At 32.7% G+C, this 18,105-nt stretch overlaps 1 protein-coding gene across 1 annotated transcript in view; it reads right to left on the reverse strand.

Moving 5' to 3' along the window:
* LOC145325879 (transcription factor JunB-like) overlaps positions 1 to 3,127 on the reverse strand; it is a 43,312-nt gene extending 40,185 nt beyond the window's left edge. Inside the window, exon 1 of the mRNA XM_080168857.1 lies at positions 2,915 to 3,127. Coding sequence (XP_080024983.1) covers positions 2,915 to 2,970 — 56 coding nt within the window. The 5' untranslated portion in view covers positions 2,971 to 3,127. The remainder of the gene's footprint in view (positions 1 to 2,914) is intronic.
* Positions 3,128 to 18,105: the final 14,978 nt, after the last annotated feature.

The following is an 18,105-nucleotide window of genomic DNA, read 5'->3' on the forward strand; positions in this document are numbered from 1 at the left end:
TATGCAAGCTGCGCGACTGCGTATCCCTGCCTATATTATTCTTGTTGCAAAAAATCGCATATGCATGTTACTACATTTTTTTTTTAATTTTATGCATTTTTAGAAAGATTACTAATAATACACCATAAGAGTTAGAATAGAATATAACATTTTTTAATAATAAAAATGTTGTTTTTTTTATTTATTTTAAAAAAAGAAAAAAAAGCTTTTCCTATTTCTTTAACAAAATTCATATCCTATTATATAAGTAGTTAGCTTCTGTAGCGAAGAATCTCGCTAACCGCTGAACCGATATGGCTCTTATGTTAAATACATGTCTTATCTAGATAATGTCATTACTTTGAATCTTAAAATAATAACAAATAAAACAAAGAACAGATATAACCTTTTATACATTTGGAAAAACAAAATCCCCCACTCCTTATTTTCTATTTCAAAAGGTTTTTGTTATAACTTGTAAAATACAGGGAAAAGGGAATGCTATTCTGACAAACAATTCTAACGGAAAATTTCCCCACAATCCCCTTCCCCTCTTCCTCCTTTTTTACCCACTGCTCTACAGTTATATGAAAAAAAACAAGATATACCCCCAACTAACTTCCAAAGGTTTCGTGATTTTTTTTTTGTAGAATTGATTGTTACAATAGCTAGGTCTGGTAAAATTTTAAAAAAGCTACAGAGGCAAAGAATAAGAAATAGCCTTCACATAAAGTACCGGTCGTTGAGCAATGATACGAAGACGAAGAAAGTCCCTAAATGACGTCATAAAAAAGAGGGATGAGGAGAGGAGAAGAGGAGTGGGAAAGAAAACCCCTAAAAAAGAGATGGATAATCCCTCGTTTTCATGACGTAACATGCTGATTTTTTGAGGGACTTTCTTCGTCTTCAATGATACCTCACCCCACCCCAAAATAACTTGAAAAAGGCGGGTGGACTAGTTTTAAGCCTGACCACTGTGGAACTTATACCTGCGGTACTCAACATAACCTAACCTAACCTTAATTAAAGAAAAAAACAATAAATAAAATAAAACTCCCGCCCTCATTTTTTTCAATATATCTTAACATAAGAGGTAGAGGGGTTGAACAGATCCAGAAAGCGCCAGATATAACATTGAGGAGGGGTGGTTCTTTACCCTCAACTGAAAGATTTGAGGGAAGGTCCCCGAACAGCTACTCTACTGCAAAAGTAAACTATAAAATAGACCAACAATGCATTATGCATGAACATTCTCATTTTCACAAAACCATTAAAATATATCTAAAAATAGCAAAAACATGGTAATCTTTTAATTTTTAGATTTTTCTGTACGGAATTTCATTTGCGTTCTTTTTTTTGAATATTGGAGTATTTAGAGGACTGGTTTGGTTTATGTGTAACACCCTATAGAAAACCAAATCTTTGATTGCAGAACTTTTGTCTGTGAGTTCTCTTTAAGTGTCACACCTTAGAGGCCTCTAGAACCAATTGAAAGGGCGTATTTCGAACCTCCACACAACTTACAATTTTAGTTCTTAAAAGACAATTCGAAAAAAAGGGGTAATTTTTCTAGGGGTGATCACTCTTGTTATGTTGTTACCCTTCCCCCAAAATAATCATAAACCCTCCAAGGACCTATGCGAAGTTACCATGTAAAGGAGAACCATTTTGATTCAGTGACTAGAAAGATCTATCGGTATAGACAGACATACAGACTCTTTAGGGGCGTTACACTTTGCGTATTTTTTTGGTGTGTTTGTATGTAGCCCTCGAATGCATGACCTTATTATATGCGGTAAAAAAATCTCGTATGCCATAATGTTCGTTCAGTCTTTCTTTCAAAGACAAAAAAATCATATGGAGAGAAAATTTTTAATTGGAACATTTTTTTATTTGAGATATATTTTTTTTATTTTCTAGGTTATTCAGGGGTATATAATCGAAGTAAAAAGTTAGGTTATCTACTTTGTAGGAAAGCTTTAGTCAATTAAAAAATAATAGGGGTTGTATTGCTGTAAGGTTAATTAAGGGAACAATAGGGGTGTTTTTTATTGTCTAGGGGTGAACACACCCTTCTGGGTGTCCAACAAATAACTTGAAACCAACCTCGGCTTTTTTGAGGGGTGAATTAGGTAGGTAGGGCCCTTGTCAAGGGGGGTGTAAGAGGGGTTTAGGGGTGGGGAGTGGGACCCGGTTCATCTTTCAATTGGGTCTTTGAATATCAGCCAATAGGGTAGGAAATATTAACACAGCCAAGTCACTACAAAAGAGCACAAAGCAATTTGATAACAGACAAAAAGTTCCCCACCACTGGAACCAGATATTGTCTGGGTTATACATCTATACATATACATTTATTAATGTAGGTCTTTCTAAAAGTTTTGAATTAGTCTATGGTATATACAACCAAAAAGAAGGCATATTTAAGGATATAAAAAAATGTATGATAAAATAGAGTTATAAATATTTAAAGGTATATACATTATACACCGCTATGCATGCATAATCATATAAATTGGAATAACACAAAAAAGATAGAAAATGTTGGTACATAGTTAAGAATAAGAATTTTTTAAAGCGATATAGTAAAATATTTTCAAGGAATATTTAATAGGACTTCAGATAATGAAGTATTACATTAGTGTTTCATATAATTATTTACTAGCCAACAGTTGGAACTTATAGAGCAGAGGTGGATTCTTTAAAAGAATTGTTTTCGTGAAAAATCCTCCAAAATCACATAAAAAATCTACAAAAATTAAATAAAATCTTATGCTCATAACCCTTCTATGATTTTATGTAATGTTTGTAGATTTTTAATGTGATTTTGGTGAATTTTTAACGAAAAGAATTTTGCCCCACTAAGCGATTAGTGGGGAATTTTTTTTAAAAGAATCCACCTCAGGTGTGTTTCTGAAAAACTAATCTAGCTAACCTTTGATTCCCGAAAAGATCCTGTGACTTGTTATCATCCATTGTAGTGGGTATCATAACAGAAATTATAGTTTTAGAGTGGATGCGCTTCTTCAATATCACTTTTATCACTTATTGTTTTGTTTAAAAATCTCTTGTTTTAATGTCTGTGCTGTTTAATCACTTTTTTGATCTTCAATTGAGCTAAAACAAATCATTTTCATTATAATTTTCTGAAATAAACATTATATTTTTTAATAATTTAATTTAGTTAATGACTAGATATAACTAAATAAAACAATAGAAATCTAAAATTTACTTAAAAATAAAAAATCTAGAAAAATCCTATTATCATCTTTGTTAAAGATATATTTTTTTCAAGAAAATTTTATACCGCAATTAAACAATCATGAAATAGCCATATTAATGTCAATTAGTTCACAAAAGTGGTAGTTATATTAGCGTTTTTATAATGTTCCGCTAAATTATTTTTTTTAAAATCATTAAGAAACTAAAAAAAATTATTTACTTAAACAAAGTTTTTACCATTTCACCAAAGTTTTGTAATTAAAATATATCTATTTAGTTTAAGTTTTTTCTGGTAGTTTTTGTTCATAAAACTATGATCATTATTGATTTAGCATTAGATATAAGATTTTAATCCATATATATTATTTGCCTTATTTGATTAAATCTTGCTATTTTTTTAAAATGACTATGAAAAGAAAACTTTTAAACCTGCTGTGTTTAATAAATAAAAGTGATCTAGCTATCCAAACACGTAGTGCAATGTGATTTTGAAAACTACAAAACAAACAATTCATAGATAGTTTTTGGTGGCCGCGGCTAAGTTTGACTTATGCTAGCTGCGGCTGTGGTAAGGGTGGCTGCGGCTAACACTGGCTTATACAGAGTGGATTAGGGTGCCTGCAGCTGAGGATAGCTGATTATTCCCGCCTAGCCGTCAGGCTTTCTGTAATCTACACGTTAAGATGTGGCTGCTATTTCGGGAATGTTTAGGCTGTTTAAATGAGTATCATAGTGGATACAGCCTCTAGAAGCTGCTAAATAAAATGGCTGTGGCTGCGGTTGCCTGAGTCAGGAGATGATTGAGTGAGGCTTAATAATTAGCTGATTTAAAATTTTGGTGGCTGTGGTCTTGAAAAAGGTATAATCAAAAAGCGAAATAAATCTAGGATAATATTTGAGGGGCAGATAAAAAAGGTCGTAAATTCTGCTATGTGTTGCTCGCTCCCCAACGACATCTGAAATTCCGTATTAATTTTGTTCTTGGTATAGGCTGGGTTGAGGCTTACTGGTTGGCTGCCCTGCTGACTTATTAGGCTTATTTGGTGGATAAAAAAGCCTTGCTGTTGACAGTGGCTGCTTTTAATCAATGGCCGGATGAATCTTAGTTAGCGAGTAACTGCACAACTCAAGCTATCAGTTACACGATTAAAATACAATAATACAAACGCCCTGCTAATGTTTAAAACAAATAATTTAAAATGCACCTTTTTTGTCTAAATGAATTGAAAAGTATTTTAGCATTGTGGCTTAAAAACCAGGGAGGGATGGGACATTGGGCTGTTTATTGCAATAGTCCCCAAATTTTCTAATAATAAAGTTTTCTTATTTGTTGACCTAACAACTTTGGGGCTTTTATTGTATTTTGATTAGTTGGTTCATTAAATGTCCAAACGCTTCAACCACTAATTGTGATCTGCATATGTATCATCATTGGGGATGTACATCAATTTATCAGCCATTGTCTTATCCCTTTAGATCACTGCTTAAAGACGTATATCTACTACTACTTTGTCATAAACTGTTAAAACAATTTAAAAAAAATACTTTTTACTGTATTTTGAAAACGTTTAAACAGAGTACATATGATTTATTTCTAAATGGTTTCTTAGTTTTTCTCAGTGGTAGGTTCTATTATAGGTGTGACTATATAAAAACTAAAATTAAAATATCATTTTAACAAGGACAATAAATCCAAAGAGTATAGTAATCAATAAATGCTTTGAGATTGTTAGATATATTTTGTAGGGTTGGGCCGGGTATCTGGCCAACGTTCGATATCCGGCGTCAAAAATCAGCCGGATATATGTAACCGGATAGTTTTAATATCCGGTATCCGGCCGGATATTGAAAATGACCGAATATCCGGCCGGATAACCGGCCAGACCGGATATCCGGCCCAACCCTAATATTTTGTATCTATCTATTTATCTATATGTTAATCCATTTTCCTCATCCATCATCAATATGCGTTTTTATATTAGAGTAAAACACTAGACGGGAAAGAGTTAAATAACTGTATCTCCATCGCACTGTACTTGTGCCGCCTCTCATTTGGGTCATTGAAAATCAACTAATGTTGTGGTGTGTATTGTATTAACACAGCCAAGTAGCAGAAAATAATTTACTAGCAGACGAATAAGGTCATTGAAAAAGTGAGGGAGGTAGTTTTCTGTATATACAATACATCTATACTATAGATATGTTGTTTTCCTAATTATAAATTCACTCTTTTCTTTGTAAATTTTTTCTTACAGGAACGGGAACGGACAATTGCAAATAAATCAATGTACACCAAAAAATTTCCCCAATAATCTACAAATCAATATATTTTTTATTCTAAGAAAAGTTTATTGTCCATTGGTCTATCCCTGTTACCAAGTCCTTTCTTTCATCAACTCTGACAATTATTCAGGGAGGGAGAGGTAAATTGGGGTATAGTCCCTTTCGTGGCAACGCTCCTTAAGGGGCGATTCTTCGTTTTTTTTTACAGTAGCTTTTCTTCTATTTCTAGCCCCTGCGGGGGGGGGGGCCTAAAATAACATATTAAAAGCCATTAAGGGGCGTTGCCACGAAAGAGACTATTTCCGTAAATTGAATTCAAATGATATTGTCCCCCAAATACAGTTTTGAAAATATTAGGAAGGTGCGTTAGGAAGAAATCAAAAACCCCTGGAACAAAACATTTAAAAGGGCTACCTTCTGTTTTAATCTACTCCCTCAAGGCTCACAACCTCTTATTAAAATGAAAGTGTACCCCACTAATATTTGATCTTAATTAGGTGTCCAAAGTTTTATAAAATTTACTGTACAAAAATGAAATGAGAAATTTTTGTTCTTTGTTTATTCCATTTTCCCATCCCCTAGATCAATGGAATTATTTGAAAGAAAATGAATTGCAATTTTCCTTATTACAAAAATCAAACTGTTTTTAAAAGCGAAGCTTTTCTATAATTAGGATCGTTCCCTCCGTCCGTAGCGATTAGTTTTTTTCGTTAATTTAGGCATGTTAGAATTGTCCTATTTATTTTAAACTTTACATGTGGATTCCTGTAAAGGTTAGGTATGATTTAATCGTTACCAGCATGTCCGTACGTTCACTTTAAACATGCTAATTTTTAACAACAAAATTTTATGTCATAAAATTATCCGATTAATCTGATTTTAAAATACTGATTCCTGGTACAACAAAGTACATTGTTATAAGCGAAGCATCTCTATAATCACGTCCTAAAAATATAAGTATGTCCCTAAACATTAACAACTTAGATGCATTTATATTCGGATTATTCAGTTATGACACTCTACAAATGTTCATGTTCGTTTGTCCTACCTTTTCAGAGCTTCGCTTTTATGGATGTTGTCATCTTTGTTTTAAATAACTCTCACATACAGACACATACGCACACACAGATACACACACACTGACATGTACAATTACAAAAAATAAGTTCATCCAGTATGGCTTCGGATCCGATTATAATTTCCTTCGGATTAGAACCAGTTTTAAGCCATACTGTATAAACTCTTAGTAGACTATTCTATTATATAAAGTAGTAAGCCTTTTTTTGTCTGAAGCGAAGGTTCTCGCTAACCGCTGAACCAATATGGTTCTCCTTTACAGTGAAGCTTCTTACAAGTCCTGAGAGGGTTTTAGGCTATTTCATTTATATAAATAGACAGGCTGGGTATAGTTTTAGGCTGTTTTCTGTCCTTTCACATCCCTTCGATTATAGAGCCCCTAGATGCTAGTGGCGCAGCCGCTTGTATTATAAAAAGAGGCAATGTAAAGACATTTTACTGCATAGATACTGTATAATCAAAGTAAAAAAGGACATACAGATTGTTGAAAACCCATATTAATAAAGGCGTTGCTCTATTTCTAAAAAGATTCTGATTGTTTGATCAAAACTTAAAACTTTAAATAATTATTTAGATTGGATAATGATATGTCAAAATAGATTATCATTTTTGATTTTTCTTGTGTCAAATATTTTGTTATTTTTCTAATATAATATAATTATTTCCTGATACAATTAAAATTATGTCGTGGGATATTTATAAAAAAAATCAGTATAGCTTGGAAATCAATTAATATCCGGTGGATTAGAACTGAAAAATCATGTATAGCATCGAATTATAGACAATTCTCAATGAATATTAAAATAAAAAATAATAAAATTAACACCAGTTTTAATCTTATAATTTTTTGTTTTTAATATCCACGGAAAGCTGTCTATAATACGATGCGATAGATAACTATTATGAAACCATCACCTAATATAAAGATTACTGTACGATAAGGTATTAACAACATAATCAACTCCAAAAGTGAAAACAAGGAAAATTGTATACATTACTAGCAAAGCAGATACAAGTGTTATACAGTAATATGGTTCTGCAAGGAACCCTTCTTATCTATAACTTTATGGCACTGTTGCTTATAGCAAGACAACTAAAACTAAAATTCGGATGTTTGATTCTGTATTTGATTTGTTTAACTTTGTGATAAGAAACTTCCGATTTTAAAGTTAAAAATTCCTTACAATAAACATATATGTATGTATGTATATGTACAGGGAGTATGGGAGTGGACAATAGATCAAATATTCAATTTTGGGTACTAGCGCATCATTGCCGCTAACTCGCTGAGGAAGTTTTGAATATAGCAGACAGAAAAATTTGTTATGAGATGGCTGGTTTTAACAATTTTTTTTCTCCAAAAAATATAATTTCATAGATAAAAACTTTATTGTGATATTTGTGTAATATAGTGGCATTTTAAAATTTATAAATATGGGGTGAACGAATTCCAGAGAGATTTTTCTAGTAATTAATTACAGAATGGTTATGTCAGTCTGATATAATGGTAACCTTATTTTCAAATGAATACTTTTTTCCTAGAACTTTTTTCTTATTTTGTAGTTTTCTAAATTTGATTAACATACCCTTTACAAGTTTGTTCAATTTTTTTGGATAAATCTGGATTTCATGGCATTTCAGCGAAAACTCTTAAATGAATTAATTGCCCATTGTCCCCTCTCTTACTCCCTGACATATATGCGTTTAGGTAATGTATTTAAGTAAAGATTACTTAATTATATAGGTTTCATTTGGCCCATTTTTAAACCTACTTACTATAGTTGAAAACTAGCACCTACGCCCCCTTAAGGCCTCTAGGGGCGCTTGAGTCAACCATTCAGTTAAAATTTCAATCTATGAGACGCTTCGCTGCAAAGAATAATTGCATCGTTCCAGCGAAATCCTTTGGTACAAAAATACAGACAAACAAACAGACATTCTGTTATATATGGATTATTAAGTTTTACAAAGACAGATCAACCCTTTGATTGCACATTTGTTCAGGAGATATAGGAAATATTTTATAACGAAAAATCAACCCAACCCCCCATTCAAATTCAGATTTAAAACAGAGGGAGGCGGGTCAATAGATTATATTTGGAAAATTAACTTAGTCTTATTGCATGAATATTTGTTAAGCAGTGGGGAACTTGAATAAATTACTTTCTAATTGTGCGCCTATTTTTCTGTTCTACTCTTTTTCACCATCATTAAAATAGTTAATTGATATACTTATACATATGTATTTATTAAAAGAGCAGGTCTTTTTCTTTTTGTATAGCCTTGATAAGAAAATCCATATAAAAAATCAGCGCACAAGTAAAGAGTGGTAGAATCAACTTGCTAACTGTTAAGGTTGGGTTGGAATATTTAAATTCTGTAGTTTGTCAATGCCAAAAATCATTTTTTTTTTTGAAAATATGATAAGCTCGTTCATTTTATATTTAGTATTAATTACTTTGCCCCTAAAGGGAGGGCGATATTGGTCAAGAAATAGCTTAAAACCACCCTAAGATATTTATAAAGCTTTCCTAAAAAGTACAACAAATTCAGATTAGCTTCAGACAAAAAACCGATCAGGATTAAAAAGCATTTTATATGAGTAATTTTTTAAATCATATTTTCCAATTCTTTCTGTTATCTATAATACAAAGTAGAACTATGTCTGTCTGTCTGTTTGTACCAAAGGATCTCGCTAACCGCAGAACCGATCGGGTTCTCCTTAACAGGTTAGCTTCTAATAGGTCTCGGGAAGGTTTATAACTCTTTTTGGAGAGGGTACCACCACCCTCCCCAGAAAAATTGACTAAAAACGCCGCCTTGTGGACATTTTTGCAATTGGTTAAAAACATAATTAACACCATCTATCGGCGAGAAAGATTGAAAAGAAACAATTTTAGGAGTCTCTAGAGGCCTCTAAGGGGCAGCCGGTAGTGTAGTTTCGTCGTATTTTCAAGCCCCTGTGGAAGGCTTAAACCCTGCTGGGCAATCATTAATATTTACCTCACCTAATATAAAATAACCTATCAAGAGCTACTGTGAAAATTCGACGGAACCCGCTACTTCGTTTTCTTTTCATGATCTCAGAGTTTTCGCAAATACAAAAATCACTTTATTTCATTGATATTAATAAAATAAAATAAAAGCAGTTATTTCTTGCTTTTTTCTAAACTTCAAATTTAAATTTTAATAAACAACTAGTTTTGACAATTTAAATACTTATCAAGTTTAATATCAATGCATTTACCTACTTCAAATATAGAACAAAAATAGATAGAAAATATCTAGATAGTCATTCTGGTCCCAAAAATCCGTCAAACGTATAAATTTTCGACGATATATTTTGTCAGAAGCTTTATCTTAAGAAATAAAACTATTTATAGGACTTTTTATACATGTTTGTCAGATGCTTTACTTTATACGAGAGATTAGATTTATAAGAAGACAAAAAAGTCCCTCAATGACGTCAAAAAAATGAGGGATGAGGAGAGGAGGAATGGGAAAGAAACCCCCTTAAAAAGAGATGGATAATCCCTCGTTTTTATGACGTAACATGCTGATTTTTTGAGGGACTTTCTTCGTCTTCATTTATGATTTGCCCAAGCAAATCTTTATTCTAAGAAATGCTACTGTTTATGCGAATAATGAAAAAATAATAGCAATTTCGCACCAGAATATGCACACATTTCTAACCAATAATATGGCTGGATTATACCTCCACTGTTTTACTATTAGCTGATTTAGAGAGTATGCATCTAGGTCTTCTTTATCTATTACATATTAAAACATATTAAAATATAAGAAATGGAGGCTGTTTCCCACTTATCGCATATGGATTACAAAGAAACTTTGGATCTACTGCAGTTCACGGTAAAATATTGCTGGTAACGAATATTGCCAATAATCTATGAATTTTAAAGGCTACTAGCTGCCAAACGGCTGAACGTACAGATCATGCCAGCACACTGTTTTAAGCAGCATAAGAAGGCCTACAAATAATCTGAAATAGCCATAAATCAATAATGCTTAATTATTTCGCAGTGCGGAAAAAGGCCTATTTATCGCGTTTTTTCTTCATTGTAGCTTTCCCTGTGCATCATTGAAACTTGGCTATTCCAGATTATTTGTAGGCCTTCTTAGGAACCCACAACCATTTAGAAGGGGGTATTTACCCCCAAAAAAACGAATTACTTCCCCCTTAAAAAAATTTTACCCCCCTCCAAAAAAAAAGTTTGGACGCTCCTGTGGGTATGATCTGTACTTTCAGCCGTTTGGCAGCTAGCAGCCTTTAAAATTCATAGATTTTTGGCAATATTCGTTACCAGCAATATTTTACCGATTTCGAAAGTATTATTATTTTGTAGATTTTGTAGATTTCTCTAGGGAGAGTGGTGGTACCCTCCCCCAAAATAGTTATAAACCTTCCCGGGACCTAAGAGAAGATACCCTGTTAAGGAGAACCCGATCGGTTAGCGAGATCCTTCGGTACAAACACACAAACAAACACACAGACAAACAGACATCATATTCTTTAGTATAAGGATATATACTATTCACTTATTAAGACACATTAAAAACTAACGATTTGCAAAAAAATTGTTTCTTTTAAATGTAAATTGTAAAAATTCTAGAAGTTTTTCTGTGTTACGTAATAAGATATACGAGTCAAAACAGAGTTTAAGACTTACAAATTTTTTATGTTAACTGTTTTCAAGGAGCGTAGCTTTCATAAAATTGAATCTAATTAGAGTTTGTCTGTATGTCCGTCTGACTAAGCTATGTAATGAATATGTCATACTTAATGATTTATTGTCAATTCATACAAAATTTAGAATTTATCGTGAGCGTGAAGTCCTCTGAATCAAAAACAATCCCTTTGATTGCACGGTCTTTGTCTGAAAGTCCTAACTGTGCATGGAAATGAGTTGCGCCTTTCATCAGGCCAAGACTTTTCTCCTAAATATTAGTATCATTGACGAACATTTACAATTTTCAACGTCTGTAGTATGATGCAATTTAGTCATTAATCGAACCTGACACGTCCAGGGCACGCTACCGTTTGCGCTAATTCCGCGGTTTATTTCTAGAGTATAATACATAACTGTTGTTTTTCATCTTCCTTGTTTTTTTTAAATCACAAACTAACGCAAAAACAATCAACTAATTAATCAATTAATTAAGGTCAGCAAGAAGTATCAGACAATTCTAATGATTTAATAAAAGTATGATTTCATTTCTATTTGTAATCGAAAATTTGGAATTTAACATGAGGTTATTCTACATGACACCCCCCTCCCCCCTCGCCTCTCAGAAATAAAAATCTTTAAGATTTGTTTCAGAACCCCCTGCTATAAATGTATTAGCTATACTCCAAAAACAAGAATGACAAGATCCATAAAAGCGAAGCTGTAGAGTCACAAGTAAGGACAAATAAACAAAAATACCTTGTAGGGTGTAAGAAGTTAATAAGCAAAACATTAATTTTAAAAAGAATTACCAAAGTGTACTTAAATTTATTGCAAAATTGCGTAAATACAGGATACTGTAATAGTTTTTTCTCGCATCGTATTATAAACAGCTTTCCGCGGATATAGAATGTATTGTACAATTATAAGATTAAAACCAGTTTTTTTTAGCCCCGAGGTGGCGAAGGCTACACTTTCTAAATCGTAACTAACTGTTAAAGGAATGACCAGTCTAAGTATGACATACGTACGGACGGACAGACCCTAATTATAGAAATGATTCGCTTTTAAAGCGTAATATCATATTGGTAAGCAAGTAGATATAAAGATAGATAGATAGACCTAAAGCAAGTAGTGACGTCACTATTATATTACACAATCATTTTGAGAACAAGATTTAACAACAGAATTTAATAGAAAACGTATGATTGAAATTATGCCTATCAGACAAAAAAGTAAAAGGATGTCTGACTGTGCGTCTGTTATGAAAGATCTTTTAGTCGAGATATCGATATGGTTATCCTATAAAGTGAAGCTACTTATGAGTCCATAAATGTTTTAACTAAATGTTAATAAAAAAAATTCTATATATCTAAAATTCAAAGTTAAGGAGCTACTGTTGCCCCTAGTTTTTCATTTTTGTTTAAAGAATAATAACAATAAATTTTATACAGTAAAAAAAACAAGGAAATAATATTTACATAAAGCAAAGCAAGAACAACAAAAAGATGATACAAATATTCTAGGCCATAGTGTAGCTTTCCATTTTTAAAACTCTAAACCAATAAAACTAAACTTTACATGTTTATTTAACCAATTTTTTTATGCATTCTAATAACGCAATGCGTAGTATCTATTCTAAATGCGTATTTTTGCAAAGCAATACAATCTCTGATTGGTCTAACATAAACTATAGTAGTTTTTCAACTTCAACAATAGTTTTGCTTTCTCTCAAATTGCTAATCGAGCACTGGTAACCCCCCCTCTTTTCTTCTTTATTTTGATAAATATCGAAAGTAAGGAGATGAGTTAGTTGTTTTCTCTTTGCCTAAACTCTGCATGGAACTTCCTGCGTTACCCTAACCCTTGAAGGCTACCATTATAGCCTACCCTAACTTGACTTGACCTACAGAAATAAATAAACAAAGGAAAAACATACAATTTTTTAATTCACTTCAAAATAAGGGGGAGGAGGGTTATGTTCTCAATTAGGCATTTTGAGGTATTTTTCAGTCCCTTTTAGTGTGAATTCAAGTAAAAATATATTTTTTTTGTAAAATCAAAGACAGGTCGATAAGTACGTACAAGAATTTTGTACATGATAACCTTGCTGAAATTACATAAGATTTTTCAATTTTCTTTGAGTTAAAGAGTAAAACACTAGAGGGAAAAAGGGTTAAATAACTGTATCTCCCCATCGCAACCGCCTTGTCCAACCTTTCTATTGGGTCATTGAAAATCAACCAATGGTGTCGCTTATATTAACACAGCCACGTAGCAGAAAATAATTTAGAAGCAGACGAAGAAGGTCTTTGAAAAAAAGGGAGGTAGTTGTCTGTATATACATCTATACTATAGATCTGTTCTTTAAGTAATGGTACATAAATCAAAACAACTTATAATAAAGTAACAGGATGTCTGTTTGTCTGTGTGTATGTATGTTTGTACCAAAGGATCTCAACCACTGAGGCAATTAGGTTCTAATTTCAAGGGTAACTTCTCCCTCCCAAGAGAAATCACAATTTTTTTTTAATGCGTAGAGACTTGAACGCAACATAGACAAGACAATTATTTCTCAAATTAGATATTTGAAATAAAAAAATTTTTATTTTTTATTTCATTCCGACCACCGCCCCCCCCCCCCCCTAATAAAAAAGCTAGGATGTCCTTGCACATAGATATATTTCATTGCACATATTTAGATAATTTTACAAGGCTTACTTCTTTGCAGCTTTTACCAAAAAACGAAATTAATTCGGGAAAAAATCACAAAACCTATACATGTTTTTCCGCTGTCGTTGGGGGGCAACACATCGTAAAAATGACGACCTCTCCATTTGCCCCCCAAATATTATTTTATATATTTATTTTGCTTGTTGTTTATACCTATTCCTGACTTCTTTGCCATAACTAGAGCTTTTTTCCCCTAAATAATCATTCACTTACGCACAGCTCATAATTAAAACTTAGAGGATTGTTTGTCAAAGTTAGAATTTATTAGTCATCTACATAAATTTATAAATGTCAATTTGTTGGCGCACTCTTTACAGAAGTGATCTCACACCGCCAACAACACACCCAAAAAAGGTTGAATGCAGTGAACTTTTATCAATAAAAATGGATTTATTATTTCTTGGATGTTGCACCAGATTTATCAAGTACTCAAATATAGTGATAATTGCAGCTGGCTAAAATAATGATACGATATACATCCCATTTACCCCATCCCCTCCCGCCCTACTGATTATACGAACTGATCATTAAATGAGGACATTGACGACAACTTTTACTATATTCATGTTTTTTATATCCATTTCTGTAAAATGTCAAGAATCAATATCTTATATTAATGTATAGCATTTTTGGATAGGGCAGATATGACCCCCCCAAATTGACAACAACGTAGGTCCGACGGTATGAACATTCAAACTAAAACAATCAATTGAGTGCACGACCTTAAATCAGAAGTTCTAACTGTGCATAGTCATAAGCTAGGGCTTGCTTTGTGCACATTCGCCAAGACAGTCCTTGGGATTATCATTTTTTCCTTTTTTAATCCGGGGCCGTTGCTCCCCCCACCCCTCCCATAATGATCTAATCTGTATGTGCATAAAGTTTGTATTTATCATAACTGTTACAATGCAGCTGGAAAAGAAACAGATTTTGCTGTGTTTCCATGAAATCACAACATTCCTATTATATAAAGTATTAAGCTTTTTTAATCTGTAGCGAAGGATCTCGCCAACTGCTGAACCGATGTGATTCTCCTTTATAGTAAGGCTTCTTAGAGATTCTGAGATGGTTTTAGGCTATTTTGATTTAATATATTTCAAGTCTAGGTATGGTTTTAGGCTATTTTTCTGCCCTTCCATATCCAATATAGATTCCTAGATGCTAGGGGTGCATCTGCTAGTATTTTATAAAGTTTACTAGCGTTTTCGCCCCTAGCCTCTAGGGGCTTTGACCTAGAGGTGATAAAAAAAAAACTAGGGAAATCTTCAGCAAAAAAAAAGGACCAAGGATATCTCCTACAAAAAAAAAACAAAAAAAATGGGGGGGATTTTTTTGTTTTTGGGGATTGGGGGTGTCCCACTCCCCAAGAAAATAGCCTAAAACCACCACAAGACCAGTAGGTATATACCCTGAAGAGTAGAATCTAATCGGTTCAGTGGTTACTAAGATCTTAAGCTTCAGACGGACGGACGGACGGATAGACGAACAGACGGACAGACATCATTCTACTTTGTATCCTTATACTAAAGTAACAGGATGTCTGTGTGTCTGTCTGTGTGTCTGTACCGAAGGATCTCGCTAACCGCTGAACCGATTGGGTTCTCCTTAACAGGGTAGCTTCTCATAAGTCTCGGGAAGGTTTATAACTATTTTGGGGGAGGGTACCACCACCCTCCCGAGAGAAATGACAAAAAAATCAAAAAAAATTCAAATTTAGAGGAGACTTCAACGTCAAATAAGGTGGTATCGTACATAAAAAATTAACTTTAACAAACAACAACATTTAAAGTGCCACTAGAGGCCTCTAGGGGCGTAGCCGCTAGTTATAGATAAAGCTATAATTCTCCTTGATTGCTGGAATTTATACATATGGGCAGTTTTGTATATCTTTGAGGTAGAAAGATTTCTTGTTTTAATTGAAATAACTCAAAAACCACTGCAGCTTTTAAATTGTGTTTATTGAAGCTTGCTATTGTTTCTAGTATCATTTACTTGTTCAAAATAAAGAGGGGGGGGGGGGTGAGAGTTTTTCTATGCTGAACCAATGCACTAGGGCTTTATCCATGTGAGGGCACACAATACCCTCCAGGGCACACAATACTCAATATAACCTAACTTAAACTGACCTAAAGTAACAAAAAACATAATAGTAAAACACTAGAGGGAGAAAAGGTTAAATAACTGTATCTCCCCATCACAACCGCCTTGTGCAACCTTTCTATTGGGTCATTGAAAATCAACCAATGGTGTCGCTTATAATAATATAGTCAAGTAGCAGAAAATAATTCAGAAGCAGACGAAAGAGTTCTTTGAAAAACAAACCGAAAAAAAATTACAAAATTAATGTACAATAAAGACTGTTGTATTTTAGAAACACCAATTTAAAATATACACAAATAACCAAATTGGCATAAAGCACGCTAACCCAATTTTAGATGGGTATTCCTACAAAACTGCTATATTATTTTTATCATTTGAGTAAGTAAAGGTAGAAGCTAATTAAGCTACAGGCCTCTAGGGGCACTTAAATGGTAAAGGTTGAATTTATTTTAGTTAAAAAGAAAAGTTTTTTTAACAAAATTTTGTGGGAATTATTTTTTTCTTGGGGCGATTTCTCTTGGGAGGGACACAGACAGAGATCCTGTTACATGAAGTGAAGATGATTTAAGTCCCTCCACAGATTATGACGTCATACGATAGAATAATCAATGAGAGGCCAGCATAAATTTTACCATTGGTCAATTACAGTGTATACTGGCCTATCATTAGCTATTCTATCGTATGACGTCATAATCTGTGGAGGAACTTTAATCATCTTCCTGTTACATTATTATTAGGATATCATCATTTTTTCATATAATAAGAGAACACTATCTAAAGCATATCATTGATAGTAAAACGGGGCATGATAATTGGGGGCGTAACCATCGGAGGCGTAATAATTAGGGGGCGTATCCAAGGAAAAAAAAGAATAGTTTATAACTTAATCATAAGCTTCATATATTTTATCTGAAAAAGGACTAGACAATGATTCTAAAAATATTTTTAAAACTCATCAAACTTATTTTTATTTTTAAAACTTCGATAGTAAAAATTTTATTCAATTTCCAGTGTGGCTTTAAAGCCTATTAATATTATCTGGATTAGAACTGGTTCTCGGCCTTATTGAGAAATCATGTATAGCATCATATTACAGACAATTTTCATCAAATATTAAAATCAAAAACATAAATAAAATCTTTTTTTGTTAGCCCGAGCCTTTAGCATCTAGGAGCTAAAAACTGGTTCTAATATTTTTTTGTTTTAATATCCGCGGAAAGCTGTCTATAATACCATGCGATAAATAATTATTATTTATTTTGTTTTACGTATCCTAGGACAATTATTATTTCAATATTAAACCAAAGAAGTCCTAAATTGAAAAATAAAGCTTTGATTTATAATCATTTTCTATCCATAGTAGCTTTTAAATGACCTTTCCAATATGCTAAAAAGGCCTATCAAATCCAAATATTCCTATCCCAAAAAAATCAATATGATAAAATGGCTCCAATTATATTGGCATTTGTATGAGTTTTGCAGTGTGGAACATGAGAAGATTATCATTTACTTCAGCGTTTTTTCACTTTTTGAGAAATCTACAGCCTTAATTTTATGTTGCATATTTTTTTTAAAAAGAAATAAATGGCGCAACAATAACTAGCATTTCAGAAGAGAAAAAGCAAACTATAGTTATACATTAGTTAGGTAGATTTTAAAGTCAATTGTTGCTTTGAAATTGCTGTAGAAAAAAAATGTTTTTTAAGGAGAATGATTGTTTTACTGACGTACTGGAGGGAAAGGACCTAATTCATTTTATTGTTGCGCTAGTTAAAATAAAAGAATTGTCACTTAAGTACACAGAAATTAATTCTAAGACTTCATTGTTATTCATGATTGAATTGCCTATCTGTTATGCCAATTCAATAATGAATCAATGCTGATGATACAGGGTTTTTAATACGGAGGTGTTATAAAGTTTTTAATATGTGAAGCAGGGCTCTGCAGCTATACATAAGCCATTGATGGTATCGTTGTATTAAATTAAAACTTTGTAATTTTTGTATAATAATTTTGATAAACTACC

Source organism: Acartia tonsa, chromosome 8, assembly GCF_053477335.1.
Source record: "Acartia tonsa isolate MP-2025a chromosome 8, ASM5347733v1, whole genome shotgun sequence".
In the NCBI taxonomy this organism is placed as follows: Eukaryota; Metazoa; Arthropoda; class Copepoda; order Calanoida; family Acartiidae; genus Acartia; species Acartia tonsa.